This window comes from Chiloscyllium plagiosum, unplaced genomic scaffold, assembly GCF_037043375.1.
Source record: "Chiloscyllium plagiosum isolate Xiang-an unplaced genomic scaffold, Cpla_swu_hap1 HiC_scaffold_7, whole genome shotgun sequence".
Lineage (NCBI taxonomy): Eukaryota > Metazoa > Chordata > Chondrichthyes > Orectolobiformes > Hemiscylliidae > Chiloscyllium > Chiloscyllium plagiosum.
This window is the reverse complement of record NW_028270145.1, coordinates 58,831,972-58,852,562: the sequence shown is the minus strand read 5'-3', so window position 1 is coordinate 58,852,562 and position 20,591 is coordinate 58,831,972. Positions and strand designations below refer to the sequence as shown.

Here is a 20,591-nt window from a genome sequence, read left to right as displayed (position 1 = left end):
AAAGAAGGTTAATGACGTTTTGCTTTCTGCAAAGGTAAGTGCCATCATTTTCCTCCTGGTCTCTTACACTCATTCTAACTCTGCTATTGCCCCCACTTTCCATGAAGGATCATGCTCGACCACATTCACTGTTGCCTGCAGCATCTTGCACCGGTCACTCTCACCCAGACCAAACTCCCCACACTACTAACCCTGCATTCTCCCTGCACTAGCTAATTCTCTCATAGGGAAAACCTCACCATCTTTTTCCCACTTGCACCAACAGCTGTGCCAGCCACTTTCAACTCACTAAATTCCTCTCTTTGTTTCCTACCAGGAAAAAAATCACCCACAATAGGATAGAGAGAAATTGGAGATAGGGAGCCAGACATCTGTCCTCTCACCTCTACATGGAGTGGATCCTTGCCTTAGCGGGAGAGGATAGATCCCACTCATGCTGTGATGCCGAGAACTCCATGTGTTGTGCTGTGTTGTGCTGTGCTCTGTCACTGTGCACGTATTTTTAACATGCCCAAACATCTATCACTACTTCACAACTCATTCTCTCTTTTGTCTTCTCATGGCACCAGTGGGTTTTGCACAGTCTCCATCTTCAAGAAAATGGCCTCACAAGTCATTGTCTCCTTTTTCACCTCAGTGGGTACATTAGCTCGATTAGAGTTGGAAGCACGTTCTGGTGAGTACATTACTGGCACACCTCCAGGTCACTGACACTACTTAGAGGAGTGCGGCAGGCCAGTCAATTGCGCGACTCTATTCAGGAGATGGTACCAGAATGATGATCATTAAAAATTGCATCCAAATGCACAGGAGCAGCAGGCAGGGCTGTCAGAGGCACTGGGCAAACTGACTCAAAGTTTGAAGGACTCCACATTTGTACTGTGCTCCCTCTGGGCATGGCGGTGTCTCGCTGCCTCCATGGACAGGTTGATGGCTGCAATGCAGAGCCAGGTCCAAAATACACACTGTTTGCTAGATACGCTCATCAGCCTGCACTCCATCATTCTAGTCATTGGTCTCAGCATCCATGTAAGGCAAAAGGGGAATGAGGGACCTTGACCCCACTCCACGTGCCCCTTTTTCACAAGGAAGCAGAATGATGTCATTGGTTGTGGAATCTTTATCTATCACCTGCTTTTTAAATTGTTGGCATGCAAGGTGTCCTGTGTTGTAGCTCACCAGGTTGACACTTCATGTTTAGTTATGCCTGGTGCTGCTTCTCGCATGCCCTCGAATGATGGTATTACTATAGTGGGGAGGAATATGTCCAGTTGTGAGATTCCAGATTGTGTGTGAGTACGATTCTGCTCTTGCTAGGGCCCATGGATGATCAATCTCGAGTTGCTAGATCTGTTTGAAGTCATTTCACACGGTCAGAGAATCACCCAACACAATAGTGAAGCAGATGGGGTTTTCTGACAATGGTTTCATGGTCATCATTCCAGATTTTATCGAATTCAATTCCATCATCTGCCATGGTCCTTAAAACCTTACCTGGGTCACTGGATTGCTAGTCTAGTGACAATACCAACATATAATTGCCTCCCCACTGGTGAAGGCACTGAAGGTCTGGTACAATTAACTAGAGTTGACCCAGAGAGATTCACTGGCAGTGCCATCTTAGTGAAGCTAACTGTCTGTGGAGGAGCTGGCATTTTGCCCATTAGTAGGTACCAAATAACAGAATCCAGTGGAACATAGTTCCAGGAAAAGAAATTGAACCCAGGACATAAGCAATCACCAATACAGTCAGGATGGAATGGTTCTGAAAAAAAATCAATTTATGAGGGTAAGTAATAAATTCAGTAGGTCAGTTGTCTTTATATAAAAATAAAGATAACTGCAAGAGAGACTAAAGACAAGTAAAGATGTATTGCAGTTGTTATAGAACACCCGATATAATGAGCCTTCCCTTTACCAGACCCTCTAGAGAATGCAGGGGGTACTGACCAGGCAATGTGTGGGTAAGCTAGGTGTTCACCAGTTACCAAATTGCTTCAGGAATTGACAAAAAGCCAGTCAAAGACCAGGTCAGTGCATTGTTGTCTAAGAGATGAAACCATTCTCACCAAACAGGACACAGCAGAAGAATCTGGAATTGAAGCAAATAATGCTTTTGACTTCAGTTTACAACGAAATCCCATGATAGACTGGGCAAAGTTTAACCGGTGCAACCAGGAGCCAGGAAAAACATCAGTTCTTTTAAAAATGATTTTTAATCATCTTGCAGATATTTGCCAATAGGGAACCTTGAAAAACGACACTATATAGAACTACATTGTAATAGAGGTGCAGGATGAAACCTATCAGAGGTTTTACAGTCTAAAGATGATGTTACATTATCACAAGCAGGGCAGAGCACCAGAAATTTCATTATCTCAGGATGCAGAGAACTTTCCGAGGATCAGCCTGCTGAATCTGAATCAATCCTCATTATTAATCAGTGGGCAGGGAAGACAAGAGCCACAAAGTGAAGAGAGTGCCACTCCTGTGGCATGAAAGCTTCATATCGGTGCCAACCCTGCCTAGCCAGCAAAGCTGAATGTTACTCTTGCCACAGAATATATCATTTTTACATGGTTTTGTAGAACAGTAACAGGACCTGTTAACCTAAAGCAAGGAAACATCGCAACAAACCACTGGAATCTGCAACTCTCGATGGAGATGGCCAAGATTTGGGATTAATGTTAGTTTAACAATGACAAGCAGCTAATAAAATGTTATCCAAATATTCAACATTCATAAATTGCTGATCTGCAGAGATCCAACAATCCTATGTGGAAAATGAAATGTTCTCATACAATTCACACGATAAAGAGATAGACAGATGGAGGAAATATTCCGAATACCAGGAGTATCATAAAGCAATAGCTCAGGAAACCTTCTGCTATAATTGCTGGGTGATCTCATGTATGAAAGACAACATGTTGAGAGAGAATAACAACCTTTGTTTAAGTTTGCAGAAGATTATCAGACAAAAGCAAACCCTTGTTAATTATGAAGATCATCTGCAGAAGAAGGACAATCTTTTGTTTAAAAAGAGGGCTTTGAAACACACGGGGAAATAATGCCAATTGTCATCCAGCCTGCAGACCACAGTGCTACCCTGAAACTTCTTAAAATATCTTCTGATGGAGTTATTCTGAAAAAAGATGGAGCTCTGAAAAGATGGAGTTCAGGAAACAAACCTGCCTGCAGAGGAGCTGCCATCCCACTGCACTTCTGCCTTCACATTGTGGATTTGGAGTAAAGGGTAACTGCACCTTTACTTTGGTATGGAGATGCGGAGTTGGACTGGGGTGGTCAAGGCCAAAAATCAAACAACACCAGGTTATAGTCCAACAGGTTTATTTGAAATTGGAAGCTTTCAGAGCTTTGCTCATTCCTCAGGCGTGGTATGATAGAGAGGCATAAGACACAGTATTTATAAGTAAAAAGTTAATAACTTTGAAACTAGCTGACCTTGTTGAATCCTTTAATCGGTTAGGAGGTAGACTGCTGATTAGAATGCAAAATCCAGATTCCTTTTAAATCTTTGTCCCTAGATAATTAAAGGCTTTATCAATGTACATTGATTAAAGTGCATTGTCTAACCTGAGATATCACCTCTTGGTCATTGATAAAGCCTTTAATTATCTAGGGACAAAGATTTAAAAGGAATCTGGATTTTGCATTTTAATCAGCAGTCTACCTCCTAACCAATTAAAGGATTCAACAAGGTCAGCTAGTTTTAAAGTTATTAACTTTTTACTTATAAATACTGTGTCTTATGCCTCTCTATCATACCATGCCTGAGGAATGAGAGAAGCTCTGAAAGCTTCCAATTTCAAATAAACCTGTTGGACTATAACCTGGTGTTGTTTGATTTTTGACCTGTATCTTAGCTCCTGAATATGCATAAGGAGCTTTGGCAAAATAATATTAGTTCACATAGAACTGGATATTTAGTTTGTAGTCTGTATTTTAGTCTATATCCAGAGTATATGCGGATTTATTAAGCCTTGTATATAGTTATGTTTAATAAAGCTTTAATGTTCACTTACATAAATGTAGACCTGATCTGATTACAAGTTCCTTGAAGGAATTTTCTTGGGAAGCATGAGAATTCCCACTGATTTGTCCTTTTGAATTACTAAAAATGTACAAGACCAAGCTTCTACAATAATTACCCTGACCTTGGGAGACCTTGTACCGAGAATTGTGAGATTGAATGGAAACTGCAGGCCACTGCGCTAGTATAAATAAATCATAGAAAGCACTATGGAACACATAGTATGCATCATGGCTTGGTACGGCAAGTGCTTTGCCCAGGGCCACAAGAAACTACAGAGAGTTGTGAACACAACCCAGTCCATTACATAAGCCAACCTTCTATCCAATGATGCCACGTACACTTCTTGTTGCCTCAGGAAGGCAGCCAGCATAATTAAAGATCCCTCCCATCCTGGTTATAAGCTCTTCCAACCTCTTCCATCAGGCAGAAGATAGAAAATCATAAATACACAAACCAACAGATTCAAAGACAGCTTCTTTCCTGCTCCTATTAGTCTTTTGAATGGACCTGTCAAATTTTAAATCTACTGTTGATTTTGCTCTATGTGCACCTTCTCTGCAGTTGTAATATTGTATTCTTTGCTCTGTTCTATTACCCTAATGAACTTTATATGGTATGATCTGCCTGTACTGTATGCAAAACAGAATTTTTCACTGTACCTAGGTATATGTGACAATGGTAAATCAAATTTAAAAAAAAATGTTCAAGATTTAGACAAATTTGCTAAAGGCAATATTCTGTGGTCAAATAATTGAGTCAGATCAAATGAATAAAATGGACTGCAATTCATAAAGATAACATATTACAATTATAAATAAAACTTGATGAACATATATATGGTAAGTACAAAATAAATTAAATAGCTAGAACTTATCTACAATTTGCAATTTATAGCGAACACATTAATATTTTCTTTAAATACATTTATGATCAATCTATAAAGTGAATGCCAAAACACATTGAGATTGTTGCATATGTTGTATGGATAACAGAATAAATACTTAAAGAGAATGCAATTTAAACATACTTCAGCCTTATTTCATATTGCCCAGCATGATGAAGCTGGACATTCTTGATGAACAGTGTAAACACATCCTCATTTTGGAGGACTTTGCAGCCTTCATCAATGATAACCTCCTTCCCATCTTTCAACCACTGCACAGTTGGGAATGGATCTCCAGCGATGGCACATGAAATGAGGGCATGTCCCCCTAAAGTTGAAGTCACAGCCTTTGGCTTGCTGATGAACCAGGGTTGTATCCCATCCTGGGGCTCTACAGAATCATAAGAGACTTCTATATGATTTTTGTCTGATAAAAACACTTTGGACTGTGCACAGCATTAAATTGATTCCTGTTTCGCAATATACTTCCAAGTAGGGCTGCCAACCTTCCAGCATTGTCCTGTAGTCACAGGAATTGAAACTTCATAAGCAACCCCAGGAGAAAAATGATAGGGGATATGAACATGTTGTGCTTACTTTTCTTTTTCCTTTTAATTTTTCATTTTATTAATTATAAAAGTGTTAGTGATTGGGTAAAAAGGCCAGTTGACTAACAATTAAGCATTGACTAGTTGGATAATCGAGACACATTCGGCTTTCCAATAACCTGGAGTGAGAACAACAGGAAGTTATTACCCGGTGAGGGTGGTAGTAGGAGTGACCTTTTGTACTTTTTGAAGGGAGGAAGCAATATGCTACAATCGCCAGAAATATATACAGCCAGAGCTGGCAACCCTACTTCCAAATTCTTCATTATAGATAAACCTCTGTGACTCAGCAAGGTAAGAATTATATTACGATTGCGGAGACTCTTTAGAACAATGAAATTTTACCTCCATTGGAGGTAAAAATCTGAAATAGTTGTCTGAAAATTAATTGCCACTGTGATACTCACTTGGAAGCATCAATGGAGCATAGGTGTCATCACTCAGCAAATTGAATCAACTCAACACCGCCCTCCTGACCTGTCCATCACCTTTCTCATCTACCCACTTCACCTTCCTCTCCAACCTATCACCTTCTCCCCCACATCCATCTACCTATTGCATTCTCAGCTACCTTCCACCAAGCCCAACACCCCTCCCATTTATCTCTCAGCACCCCCTCCCCGGCCCACAAGCTTCATTCCTGATGAAGGGCTTATGCCCGAAATGGCGATTCTCCTGCTCCTGGGATGCTGCCCGACCTGCTGTGCTTTTCCAGCACCACACTCTTGACTCATGGTTCATGTGTTTTGGTGTTTATAAAACAATAATTTCTAAAATTAAAATTAACAGTGGACAATAAGAGAAATGTAGGGAGAAAGTGAGGACTGCAGATGCTGGAGGTCAAAGTCAAAAAGCGTGGCACTGGAAAAGCACAGCAGGTCAGGCAGCATTCGAGGAGCAGAAGAGTCGACGTTTCGAGCATTCCTGATGAAGGGCTTTTGCCCGAAACGTCGATTTTCCTGCTCCTCGGATGCTGCCTGACCTGCTGCGTTTTTCCAGCACCACACGTTTTGACTCTGAATAAGAGAGATGCAAATGATGCACTTTGAAGTCTGATACATGTCAAGGTTCAAGGGCTTTGTTTCTTGAAGATCGAGAAAGGCAAAGTAATTAAATTGTGCTTTATTGATAGCCAGAACATGTAAAAATTGGCAGTTCAGAGGGTTCATGTTTGTTAAATAGAAACGAAGGACAAAAGATGAAGCCATAAAACGTAAATAGCTTGCTTCGAGGTGGAGATGCGGCATCTGCACTAAATTAGGGTTAAGTGCATTCAGTAAGCCCTGAAGTTCAGATTAAGGACAGTCCAGGTCAGGTTATGTCATTCTAAGTATGGCTGGAGCTTAAGAAGGTTTGCTGGTTTTAATTTAGGTACATGCTTTCTGTGAGAAATTAGTTACATTCTGAGAGAGAGCAACAACAGAAGCGGCTCTAGACAGAATCTAGTTAGCAGTTCTGCTGATGAGGAGATATCCTTGAGAGTACTGGCTCTGTGCTAAGGAAAAAGGTTAGGGCTAAAAAAAAAATCCCTGCAAGCCATTGGTAATTCAATGCAGCTGAGAGATGGGAGAAGAAAGCCCAGAAGCAGTATTTGCTTGTTGTAGCTGGGAAAAGTTGTAGCTTAAGAGAAATTTTGTGATTAAAAACTGAATTTGTACTGGTGATTAGACACTTGGGAATCTTGGGATTTCTTGGTCTCTGGAGAAGAGATCATGCTACTAAAACATGAGTAGTTGTTGAGGCAGTTCAAGTCAGAGAGGTTTTGATGATGTTCCAAAGCTAAATCTTCAAAAGTGGAAAACTGGAACTCTTTGCAAAGGAGACAAAATCTTAAAGAGATTTAGTGATCCACAAAACCAAATTTAACTCTGAGCCAAATAGAAGAGGGTCAGGAAAATGATCTAAAATTTGGTCAAAGAGGTAGGTTTTAATGAAATGACTCAAAGAGGAAAAAGAAGTTGAAAAGTGGTGAGGTTTAGGGACTGAATTCCAGTGCTCATGGCTGAACAATTAAAACCATGAAGCTGAAGAGGCCAGAATTTGAGGAGCCCAGATTGCTCAGTGGGATTTAAGATTATAGAAACAGGGAGATATAGGCCATGAAAGGATTGGACTACAAAAATGAGAACTATGAATGAACTGAAAAAGTTAAGTTGTTGCTTAAGCAGGAGCCAGTGTAGTTCACTGAGAACGGGGGTGAATGGGATTTAGCTGAGTTAGGTCACAGGCAACAGAATTTTGGAAGACCTCAAGTTTATGGAAGATCAACCTTGTCAGTGCCCCATGTTCTGTGTTGAAATAGTCAAATTTTGAGGTAATAAGGATATGGATAACAAGAGCATCAACTATAATGTTATTTATATATCATCTTTAATGGAATAAAATCTCCCAAGGTGTTTCACAAGAACATTATAAAACAAAGTATGAGACCAAACCAGATCAGACATGTTAGGTCGGTGACCTGTAGCTTGGTCAAAGAGAAGTCTTAAACAGTGTCTTCAAGGAGGAGAGTGAAGTAAAGTGGCAGAAAAGTTAAGGGAGTGTCTTGTAGAGTTTGGGCCCTATGCAACTGGCCACCAATGATGAAGCAAATTTAATTGGGAATGCACAAAAGGAAATAAAAGAGAACAGCAATTTCAAATAGCTATAGGACAAGAGAAGATTACAGAGACAGGGAATGGCAAGGAAATGGGATTTGAAAACAAGGACAAAAATTTTAATGAGAGATTACTTCTTCAGGAGCCAATGTGAGTCAGGAAGCATAGTACACAAGGGGAACAGGAATTGTTGTGAGTTAAAAAAAACAGGAAACAATGTTTTGGAATATCTAATGTTTATGAAGGGATGAGGTAACAAGTAAACTGAACCACGGTCATTCATTAACTTGCTAAATAGCAATTAACTTTAAATATAAATAATTCTGGTGGTCCACTTTGGTAAGAAGAATAAGGAGTCCACATATTATTTGGATAATAAATCTAAAGGGTAAAAGAGCAAAGGTATAGAGTGATAGAGGCATACAGCAGGTAAACGACATTGCAGTCCAATTTTGTGGGCAGCACGGTGGCACAGTGGTTAGCAGTGCTGCCTCACAGCGCCAGAGACCCGGGTCAATTCCCACCTCAGGCGACTGACTGTGTGGAGTTTGCACATTCTCCCCGTGTCTGCGTGGGTTTCCTCCGGGTGCTCCAGTTTCCTCCTACAGTCCAAAAAATGTGTAGGATAGGTGAACTGGCCATGCTAAATTGCATAGTGTTAGGTGTAGGTGTAGGGGAATGGGTCTGGGGTGGGTTGCGCTTCGGCAGGTTGGTGTGGACTTGTTGGGCCGAAGGGCCTGTTTCCACACTGTAAGTAATCTAAAAAAACTTATCCATGCTGACCAAGTTTCCCAAGCTAAACTTGTCCCATTTGCCTGTTCCTGGCTCATTTCCTTCCAAACCTTTCCTACTCATGTATCTGTCCAAATGTCTTTTAAATGTTGTAACTGTACTTCATCTACCACTTCCTCTGGCAGTTCATTCTACATACAAAGCACCATCTGTGTGAAAACGTTGCCGCTCAAGTCCCTTTTAAATCTTTCTTCGCTCACCTTAAATTTATGCCCTCTAGTTTTGAACTCCCCAAATCTAGAGAAAAGACCTTTGCTATACACCTTATTTATGCCCTTCATGATTTTATAAACCTCTATAAGGTCATCCCTCAACCTCCTACACTCCAATGAAAATCACTAAAAGTTGCAACACAGGTTTATAAAGCCATAAAAAAGATCAAATTGAAAAGCTGGGAAATCATGTTAAACTTATGTCGTAGGTTAGTGAGGCCACATTTGTCAATTGTGTGTGTAGTTCTAGATCTCCATTTACAAAAATAACATAGTGGCACTGGTGAAAGCACAGAAATTAATAATAGCTATGATACCAAAAGAAGAGGTTAGAACTAGCCCAAAAGACCTAACAGGCTAGATTTCTTTTCTGTTGTAGAGAAGGCTGACAGCTGACAAGTGACCTGGTAAAGATGTTTAAATTAATGAAATAGTTGGCTAGGGTAGATATGGAAAAAATACTTTAACAATTTCATTTACTCATGTCATGTGAGTGTCATTTACTGATAATCCCTAATTGTTCTTGAGAAGATGGTATTTAATTGCCTTCTTGAACCGTTGCAGTTTCTGTGATGTAGATAAAGCCCAATTTGTAGGAACATGGGAGAAAGACCAAAAGCAGGGACCAAAACATAGAAATAGTTACTAATAAATCTAACAGGAAATTCATGAGAAAACCCTTTACCATGGAGTAGGAAAAATATGGAATGTGCTATAGAAAGTAGTAGGTGAGGCAAATACCACAGGTGTATTTAAAGGTAAGCAAAGTACATAAATAAAGGACAAAGGATGGGCTTATAGAAGGAAGAGGTTAATTTGAATCTAAATGCAGGTCTGAATCAGTTAAGCCAAATGACTTATTTTTATGATACAGATTGGATCTAAAAATCAAATTCATCCAAGACCTCAACTGTTTAAAATGTAATCAAAATTACGAGTCACTGCTTGTATATGCTCTTTGTACCTGTTTTCCGTTTCCTTGTGCTTTTATAATGACAGTATCCATGAATGCAACATATCAGGTGCAAGTAACTCAGCTTCAAATGAGGGTATGTGAGATAGCCAAGATAGGTCACCCTGAGAATTTTGTACCTTTAGGATTTGGCTGCAGAGTGTAACTTTATATTCTTGATGGGAATAGTCTGATCCAACTGCCTCCATAGCAATAAAGTAAAAAGTAAGTCTGCTGTAGACCCAGAGGAACACAGGAGTGCTCTATCTTTAGAGAAGGTCATCACACCTCAGGCTAGGGGAGAGTTTAGGGAACATCTCCGGGATATCCACACCAATCAACCATACCGCCCTGTGGCCCAACATTTCAACTCCCCTTCCCACTCTGCCGAGAACATGGAGGTCCTGGGCCTTCTTCACCGCCGCTCCCTCACCACCAGACGCCTGGAGGAAGAACGCCTCATCTTCCACCTCGGAACACTTCAACCCCAGGGCATCAATGTGGACTTCAACAGTTTTCTCATTTCCCCTTCCCCCACCTCACCCCAGTTCCAAACTTCCAGCTCAACACTGTCCTCATGACTTGTCCTACCTGCCTATCTTCTTTTCCACCTATCCACTCCACCCTCCACCCCCCGACCTATCACCTTCATCCCCTCCCCCACTCACCTATTGTACTCTATGCTACTTTCTCTCCACCCCCACCCTCCTCTCACTTATCTCTCCACCCTTCAGGCTCTCTGCCTGTATTCCTGATGAAGGGCTTTTGCCCGAAACGTCGATTTTACTGAACCTCGGATGCTGCCTGAACTGCTGTGCTCTTCCAGCACCACTAATCCAGAATCTGGTTTCCAGCATCTGCAGTCATTGTTTTTATCTGTTTTTACCTTTGTACCTGAGCCCATACAGGAATTGAATCTATTGTTTACAAATAGGACAAAGAGGCAGAAAATATTGTGTTTAAGTTTGCTGATGAAATAAAGCTAAGTGGAAATGAAGAATGTGCAAAAGAAAGCTGGAAAGATATATAGGAAGTCAAGTGTGTGGGAAACAAAATGCAGTATAATGTGGGGAAATGTGAGATTAATTTGAGGTTGGAAGAATAGAAGAGTGGCATTTTTTTTTAAAAAAGATATGAGACTTGTTACATTTTGCTGAAATTTAGGTGTACTTGTACAAGGACCACAAAGAGTTTGCATGCAGGTACATCAGCAACTCAGAAAGCAAATGGCATGTTGGCCTTTATTTCAAAGGGATTGGACTGAAAGAATAAAGAAGACTGGCTACAATTGCACAGGGCTTTTTTGAGATCATGCCTGAAATACAATTTTAAATTCCATATTTAAGGAAGGATATACTTGCATTGGAGACAGTGTGATGAAGGCTCACGAGGTTGGCACAATGGAGTTGAAGCCAAGAATAGCCATGACCACATCGGTGGTGGAGCCAGCTTAACAGGTTGTATAGTTTTCTCCTACTTCTAACATTCCAAACATCTTTTGTAATAAAGTTAATGTACTGTTATTAAGAATTACAGTCAAAAAGTATAGCGTTGGAAAAAGCACAGCAGGTCTGGCAGCATCTGAGGAGCAGGAGAGTTGATGTTTCAGACATAAGCCCTTCATCAGGAATTTATAAAGGGCCTATGCCTGAGATGTAGATTCTCCTGCTCCTCAGATGCTGCCTGACCTGTTGTACTTTTCCAGCACCACACACGTGACTGATCTCCAGCATCTGTAGTCCTCACTTTCTCCTATTACTAAGAATTAGTTGAGTAAGCTTTTGTCTTTACAACCTGGACATAAAAATCTATCTGCAGAGAGTGTTCAAAGAATGATCTTGTAGGTGGAATGTCATCTCATCAATATTAATTTGGTTTTTCTGCTATTTAAATTAATTTTTGACAGTTCAGACAGGCTCTGTAGTCTGTGCGGGATCCTTCTTATGTAATGTTGCCCCTGACCAGGATGTGGTTAATGTCTAGATTGTAAAAATAATGAGAGTGAATATATTTTCCAGTTGTTTACAATAGCTGTCTTAGGTCAGTTCATTCATTAAATGAACTAACAAAAGGAATCCCTCAAAATCCCAAAACGTATGTACTTCTGTGACATGAATATGATATGGTGAGTGCATTGTTAAAAGTTTCCTATGCTTCCAAAATATTGTATCACTTAAAGCAATTTATTCTGTGCTGGCTGAACATAATTATATTGTATTTTGAGGTGACCTTACAAGACATGGAGTGGTTCATATTTTCAAATCCATTCTATAGACTTCCAACTTAAAGTAGCTTTAAACATTGCCTCCTTTAAAAAAAAGTTGCAAAAATATTTAAAGCTAATAAGTAGCACAATAAATCATTTTCTCCACATTTTCAAATGCATACCTTTAAGGCTACCATCCTCTTTAAATGCAAAGGACAATGCTTGCAGTGTAGCCTCCACATGAAAGCATGCTCAGTTAGTACGTCTACAATTGGAATACAAATCAGGAAGAATAGTACCTTGCACAGTGAGTATTGCCTGTGACTGCGCTTCCCCAAAGTCATTCCAAGCTTCACATGTATACTTTCCTGTATCTTCAGGAAAAACCTCCTGAATAAAAAGACTGAATTCATTTCCATTCTTCTCAAACTGAAAGTCTTCTGATTCCTGAATTTCTTTCCCATTATGGAGCCAGATAATTTCTGGAGGTGGATTACCTGATGGATTGAACACGCCTATTAGTGTGAACAAACAGCAGACAGGAAACCTTGCAACTAAGAAATGATTTGTATATTTGAACTTTCCAGCTGCCGAAATTCTTAGTAGTGACAAAGCTATTAAATCACAAATAAGTATGAGTTAAAATATTTGTTACAAATACATTAATTTTACAGCTAATGATAGAAATTTAACACAATTTTGCCAAAGGAGCAGAATATAGTCTTTTTTGTTTTTTTTCGTGACTTGGTTCTTGCCTCGTCAAGAATCAAAAAGTTGTGGATTCAAATTTCACTCTAATTTCCAGGCTGCCATTCCAGTGCAGTACTGAGTTTAAACTTTTTTTTACCTTCTCAGGTAGAAAAAAAAATCCCATGCCACAATTCTGAAGAAAAGCAAGGGAGTTATCAATAATGCATTTGTCAGTTTTAATCCCTCTTTTAATGTCATATAATTATATTATCAGGTCACAATCATTTTGTTCTTTGTTGAAGCTTGCTGCATGCAAATCAGCTGCCATTTCAAAAGCACTTCTTTGGCTGTGGTACCTTCTGAGGCTGTAAAAGGTGCTATATAAATGTAATTTACTATTTCTTTCCCTTAACTCTACAAATTAAAGGCTGTTTTTCTTGTGAAACTGGTGCAAAACACAAAAGTATTTGTATAGAAATTACACACTCAATTTTAAACATTATTTTAATAATTGATGAGTAATAGTTGTGATATACTGACTAATCAATGATCTTTCACATTAACATTTTCTTGTATTTTTAAAAATTTAAGTGCCATTTCAGGCTACTCACAATTTGCATGTATTATTTCTTTCTCTGCATAGTGTTATATCATAAGGCCACAAGATATAGGAACAAAATTAGGCCATTCAGCCCACTGAGCCTGCTCCAACATTTGATCATGGCTGATTTGTTTCTCAAACCCATTTGCCAAACTTCTCACCCTAATCCTTGATTCTTTACTATTCAATAACCTATCTACCACTGTCTTAAATACACCCAATGACTTGGCCTCCACAGCTCTGTGCAGCACTGGGTTTCACAGAGTAACCACCCTCTGGCTGAAGAAATTCCTCCTCATCTCAGTTGTAAAGGTTTGTCCCTTCACTCTGAGGCTGTGTTGTTAGATCCTAGTCTCTCCTACTAGTGGAAACATCTTCTCCATGTGCACTCTGTCCTAGCCTCTCAGTTATTCTGTGAGTGTCAATTACATCCACAATAGAGGGATTCTATGATTCCCCTCATTCTTCTAAACTCCATTGAATACAGACCCAGAGTCCTCAACTGTCCTCATATGACAAGCCCTGCATCCCAGGGATCATCTCATAAACCTCTTCTGGACCCCCTCCACTGCCGGTATTTCATTTCTTAAAATTGCTCACAATATTCCAAATGTGGTCTGACCAGAGCCTTATATAGACTCAGCAGTACATCCCTAATCTTGAATTCTACTCCTGTTGAAATTAATGCTAACATTGCATTTGCCTTCCTAAATGCCAACTGAACTTGCAAGTTAACCTAAAGAGAATCCTGAACTAGGACTCTCAAGTCCCTTTGTGCTTCAGATTACTGAAGCCTTTCCCCATTTAGAAAATATCTACACCTCTATTCTTCCTACCAAAATGCATAATCGCACACTTTACCACATCATACTCCATCTGTCACTTCTTTGCCCACTCATCTAGCATATTCAAGTCTTTCTGCAGCATCCTTACTTCCTCAACACTACCTATCCCACCACCTATCTTTGTGTCATCTGCAAATTTAGCAACCATGCCCTCAGATCCTTCTTCCAGATTATTATTGTAGAATGTTAATAGCTGTGGTCCCAACATAGACCTCTGTGGAACTCAGCTAGTCATCAGCTGTCATCCTGAAAAAGACCCATTATCTCTACTCTCTGCCAGTCAGCCAATCCTCTATCCATGGCAGTCCCATGCCGCAAACACTATCTTAGTTAGCAGCCCTCTGTGCAGCACATTGTCAAAGGCTATCTGGAAATCAAAATAGATCACACCAACTGGCTCTTCCTTGTCGAAGTTGTTTATTACCTCCTCAAAAAATTCTAAACGATTTGTCAGGCATGACCTCCTCTTGATGAAGCTGTGTCTATTTAACCATGCAGTAACAAATTCTCAGCAATCTCATCTTTAATAATGGACTCTAAAATCTTACCAACTACCAAAGTCAGGCTAACACCCTATAGTTCTGTCTTCTGCCTCCCTCGCTTCTTAAACAGGGTGTTACATTAGTCATTTCCCAAACCTCTGGGACCTTCCTTGACTCAGTCATTCTTGAAAAATCATCACCAATTCCTTTACAATTTCCTTGGCTACCTCAGTCAGAACCCTGGGGTGTAATCCATCCAGTCAAGGTGATTTATCCACCTTCAGACCTTTCAGCTTCTCTCAGTGATGGCCACGACACTCACCTCTGCCCCCTTGACTCTCAAAGTTCAGGTATGTTGTTGGCACCTTCCAGTGGGAAAACAGATACAAAGTACATGTTCAGTTCCTTCCCCATTTCTTTTTTCCCGATTACTACTTCTCCAGCCTCATGTTCCAGCGGTCCAATGTCCGCTGTTGCCTCTCTTACCTTTTCAATACCTAAAACACTCCTTTTTGTTTTATATTACTAGCTAGCTTACCTTCATATTTCATCTTTGCCCATCTTATTACTTTTTTTAGCGTTATGGTATAGGGAGCCATCCAAGAGAGGGGAGAAAAGAGAAAGGTAGTCGTAATTGGGTCATTGCCAGGTATTTGTGTGGCTCACATGTTGCGTGCGGGATTAACAATGGAGTTCTGTTGCAGATGCATTGCCAGTAGACGTTTTAGGGTGTGATCTCTTACATCATGTGGTCCTGTGGGACAGTTAGGTCAGTACTATCTGCTCACAATGCTTGCCTCACCTGCCACTTCCACTGTCATTCTTACTTGGCTACCATCCATAACCTGCAGGTCAGTCAACTCCTTCAGGATGATCGGGGCAAATGTCCTTTTGGAATCTTCAACACTCGTACTCTCAGTCTTCTTGGCAGTCTTCTTTTCTGTTTACAAAAAATATGTGTATAAAACAACTTTAAACATTTACATTAATTTACTTTATGATGCTATAACAGAGATTTTTTAATGGGTGAAATCTTGAGGAAAATAAGCCATGCCCTCCCTCAGTGAAGTGGCCTGGCCTTACTATAATTTTGATGTCAGCCTAATTTCAATATTTGGAGCAACTCGTTGGGAGCTTGTCTATTTAGGGCTGATCTAACATGCTGTAGCAGGATATAAAGGCCTGCAGTTTCTCAAAGAGGAACCATTTATCAAAACATACTTAGCACAGAATATAGTCTCGAAAAGATGTGTAGGAATGTTGGAGCCTCTACTATCACCATCCAGGCTACAACATGCTTGTAAAAATGTATGCTGCCACAATAACTTGGATCTACACAGTAATGTAACTACACAAATGTAGCCCTTCTAAGAAGAAAAGTGCCAACTGGTCAGAGTGTTTTGCCAAAATAACAGAGTCTAATAAAATTATCTTTAATGTGTAAATTGACCAGCAATTCGTACCAAGATTTGCATAGCTCTGTCATTAACATTGTAAAAATGCCAGCTTACTACACATCTTTCCATGCGTTTCAGGAAATTGTTGCACTTCAGCTTTAAAGATTAATCAAAATAACTACAGAATGTGAGTAATGCTGTTGAACAGCCTAGAACAAGTTTAATGATTTTATGGATTGGATCAATTTTTTCAATATCGCTGGGCCTGGGCCTGAACAATTGGATCTATGCAGTCTTATTTCTGCAAGCAGTAAAATGTTCTTCAGGATTTTTATCAGTTTTTTTTAACTTTTCCTTTCTGTGTCTTTGAGTTTAGGAGTTGGGACATTATGTTGAGGTTGGACAGGATGTTGATGAGGCCTCATCTGGAGTATAGTGTGCAGTTCTAATTGCTTTGCTACATGAAGGATATTATTAAATTGGAGAGGGTTCAGAAAGATTTACCAGAATATTACCAGGAATGGAGAGTTTGATTTATAAAAATAAGATGGCTAGGCTAGAACTTTTTTCTCTGGAGTGTAGGAGGTTGAGGGAGGTTGAGGCAAGTGGGATATGTTTAGTTTGGGAACATGGTCGGCATGGATTAGTTGGACCTAAGGGTCTGTTTCTGTGTTGTATATCTCCATGACATTCTGTATCTATGTTTGACTTTAATTCAACCTATATCCTTGTTCATTGTGCATTCCTTTATTACCCTTAAGTCTAATTGTAATCAGTGGGCCACTAGGCACGTCGTTCATCAAGACCTAGATGCCCTGATCCTGGTATCAGTTTGCACTTTCAGTAATTTGTGATGGAAAATTATTTTCAGCTGAAGTATGAGGAATAAAATCTAATGAAATATTCACTGGGAAATACCTTGCTCATGTTAAATGTGGGCTATTGCCACAAAATGCACAAGACACTGACAGACACTTCATGATAGATGTTGATTGGAAAGTACCATTCTCTGTAACAAACTATTATTTAATCACAATTCATAAATAATGCGTGAATAGGAGGAATATGAAAAGTAAGCTGGTGAATAGGATAGGACTAGATGATTTGATTAGAGAATACCTTAAATAGTCTTGAAGGGTTAAAAACTTGCTACTCGACTGCAAAATTCTATAATCCAAATTTACATCTTATAGGCCAAAAATAAATAAAAAACTGTAGATGCTTGATATCTGAAACAAAAAAAAAGTAATATTTGGAGAAATTCAGCAGGTCTGGCAGCATCTGTAGAGAGAAAGCTACTCAGTTCTGAAGAAGGCTCACTGGACCCGAAACATTAACTCTGGTTTCTCTTCACAGATGCTGTCAGACCTGCTGGGTTTCTCCAGCTATTTCGGTTTCCAATACATCTTGTAGGCTTTATTAATTTCAGAGATTAAATCAGACTAATGTTCATCTGAAGAACTGATTTATGGACTTCATTTTTGTGCAGGTATATCTAGACCCAGTTCAGAGGTTGATTTCATAAAAAGAATCATCCCTTCTTTAATCATAATTGTCAACATCAAAATTTAAACTCAAAATTCAAATAGTTTTGAATATGCAGCCGTAACAAAATTAATGTTCAAAGTGCACTTAGACAGTTTCAAGATATATAGGAATGTTTGACTGGATGCTCACACAAGGAATGGGAATATGATACAGAAAGCCACCTACCAGTGTTATCAGTGTTAAATGGCATTCATCAGGGAAAGGATATTTCAGGCTAAAAAGTTTGACTTTCGTTTATTATTCTATATCATGATGTGGTTCTTTAATGCCAGTTGGTGCGGAACATGTCTTTTCTCAGTATGGGAGTATTTTAATCTTATTTTCAGACTATACTAGTTTGTTTTTGTTTATGGTTTGAATATTTATACAATATTTGAAGAGCAGACTATTTTTCCAGTGTGTGGATGAGAATAGATATTTAAGGCATATCTCACAGATGACTGTATAGAATTGACCTTCATTACAGGAAATGGTGTTCCCCCTCCCTATCTAAATTTTAACCATGATGAGCCACAAATTGTGACGAATTAAAGGTGAATTAAAGCTGAAGAATTAAAGAATTAAAGCTGAATCAAAAAATGAAATACTTTCCCTTCCAACTAGAATTTGCAAATCCTATCTTCCCCACATGAAACCTGCGCAATCTACTACTCCCCAAACCTGGATAAATGTTCACTCATCAATTGCCCTTACCAAAGGCCAGGCAGTTGGTCTGATTGAATTGACCGAGGAATGTTTGTGTGGCTCCGGTCAATGATGTATAAGTGACAATCTCTGGGAGGAGTTTATCAGTCTGCAGTTAGATTCTAGGTTATGAGTAGCTAGACCCAGCTACTATCGTGAAGGAGATAATGTCTCTCATCTAGTCTTCATATGGTTTTCTGTTCTTTCGCTGTTGTAACTTGCAATCTTATTGATGATAAAAAACCTACCAAAGGAGATCCGAACAGAACCAGGAAGTAGCTGCAGATATCCCTTACAACATGCTGGCAATGTGGTGTGAGCTACTTCTAAAGATAAGAAATCATCAGCAGTGCAATAGTCCATAGCCATGCAAAGTAAAAATTGAAAAAAAAATTAAAAATGTGATTGCCTCTTGAAGAATTCAGAAGCTTTTTACAAAGGAGCACAGATCCAGCCAACAGTTGGTCAGCCTGGACTGGAAGAGCTACTGCAGCAAGAGCTGAATTGCAAAACACCAGAACCATGGAAGGAAATTCAGAAAAAAAAGTGTAAGGACCAGAAGCAGAATCACTAAAGATAGAAGATGGAAAATCTGAATTCCGAACTAAAGAAAAAACATCAGACTCATTCCAGAAGTATGCTCCGTTCTTGAGAGGAAGGATGAAAATAGTTATCGTTATTGCAAAAATTCTGGACTGGAAAGCTGAGATGAGGTTTAAATTGTTCTATTTATCTTAAGAGTAGTCTTAGCACTGATCAAAATTGTTACGATAAGCTGGAGTAAAATTTCTTTAAAATTGGGATTACTCCTTAATTTTAAGAAATTCTTCAAACCAGATAGATGATTTGAGAGATTAGAATGTAGAAGCCAAAGATAGAAAAACATTTTTTATTTAAAATAGCCAATTTCATTGCTTAACCAAAAATATTTAAAGATGTGAAAATGTGCAATTCAATTTTCTTCATCTAAAATGGGCGTGACCCAGTTGGAATTTGGTCTTTGCAATTTAATGATTGTAAAAGCATTAACAATTTAAAATCCAGAAAATTTTCCAAAGAAGAATATCGAAAATAGAATTTATTTTTCTTCATTCATAGGACGTGGCCATTCCTGGCTAGGCCATCTGCAGTTACCCACAAGGCAGATGAGAGTCAACCATATAGCTGTGGGTTCGGAGGCCAGACCAGGTAAGAACAGTAGTTTCCTTCCCTGAAGGATCACAGTGAATCAGATGGATTTTTCCTGACAATTGATTCATGGTCATCATTAGATCCTTAATTTCAGATTTTTTTAAAATTCAAATTCCACAAACTGCCATGGGGGATTCAACTAGGCGAAAGTGAAGACTGCAAATGCTGGAGATTAGAGTCGAGAGTGTGGTGCTGGAAAAGCACAGCAGGTCAGGTGTCACAAAGCTAGTTCCTTCTTTTTCTAAATGCTGTTTCTTGGCTCAAGAAGACTCTGTCCTTGATTTTTTTCAGAGGGGATAATAAACCGGGCCGGGCTCCGATCAGTCTGGTTTGGTACAGAGGTGAAAAGGATTTTCAGAGGCCTTTAGTTTATATGTAAATAGATGAGACTTCAGGCCAAAGTGGTTATGTTTTAGAAGTGACCTGAATAAAGAAAGGTGAGTAGTCAGCTCTCTAGCTGAGCTGAGCAGTTTAGTTCAGTCTGACCTAGTGAGGAGTTCAACATGAAACCGTGTGGAAACTCACTCTCTCTCTTTCTGCCCTTCAACTTCAACCTGTAAGCATGTGTTCTATTTATAATGGTTTTTAAAGGGAGTTTGCCTATTGGGACTGTTGTATATATTTGGAACAGCATAATTAAGTCTAGTTGAATAGGCTAAGTTCTGTAGGGGTTCTTTATTTTTTTTTGTGTTTCCTTGTGTAATTTTGCGAATAAATGTTTGTCTGTTTTAAAATCTAGTAGTCAACATAGCTAACTTACTCTGGGTAATTTTCACTGTACACTTACCGAAACAAATTGCAAAGATGAGTTGCCTGCTTAAGAATGTTTTGAGTAGTCTGGCTTAGTCC

At 39.3% G+C, this 20,591-nt stretch overlaps 1 protein-coding gene across 3 annotated transcripts in view; it reads right to left on the bottom strand.

Annotated features, from left to right (window-relative positions):
* LOC122551600 (myosin light chain kinase, smooth muscle-like) overlaps positions 1 to 20,591 on the bottom strand; it is a 424,085-nt gene that overhangs the window by 116,636 nt on the left and 286,858 nt on the right. For all 3 annotated transcript variants that reach the window (XM_087989064.1, XM_043693744.2, XM_043693743.2), the window contains exons 13-15: positions 15,725 to 15,862; positions 12,604 to 12,801; positions 5,082 to 5,328 (exon numbers count right to left, since the gene is read on the bottom strand). In XM_087989064.1, the coding sequence (XP_087845190.1) occupies positions 5,082 to 5,328; positions 12,604 to 12,801; positions 15,725 to 15,862 (583 nt within the window). The remainder of the gene's footprint in view (positions 1 to 5,081; positions 5,329 to 12,603; positions 12,802 to 15,724; positions 15,863 to 20,591) is intronic.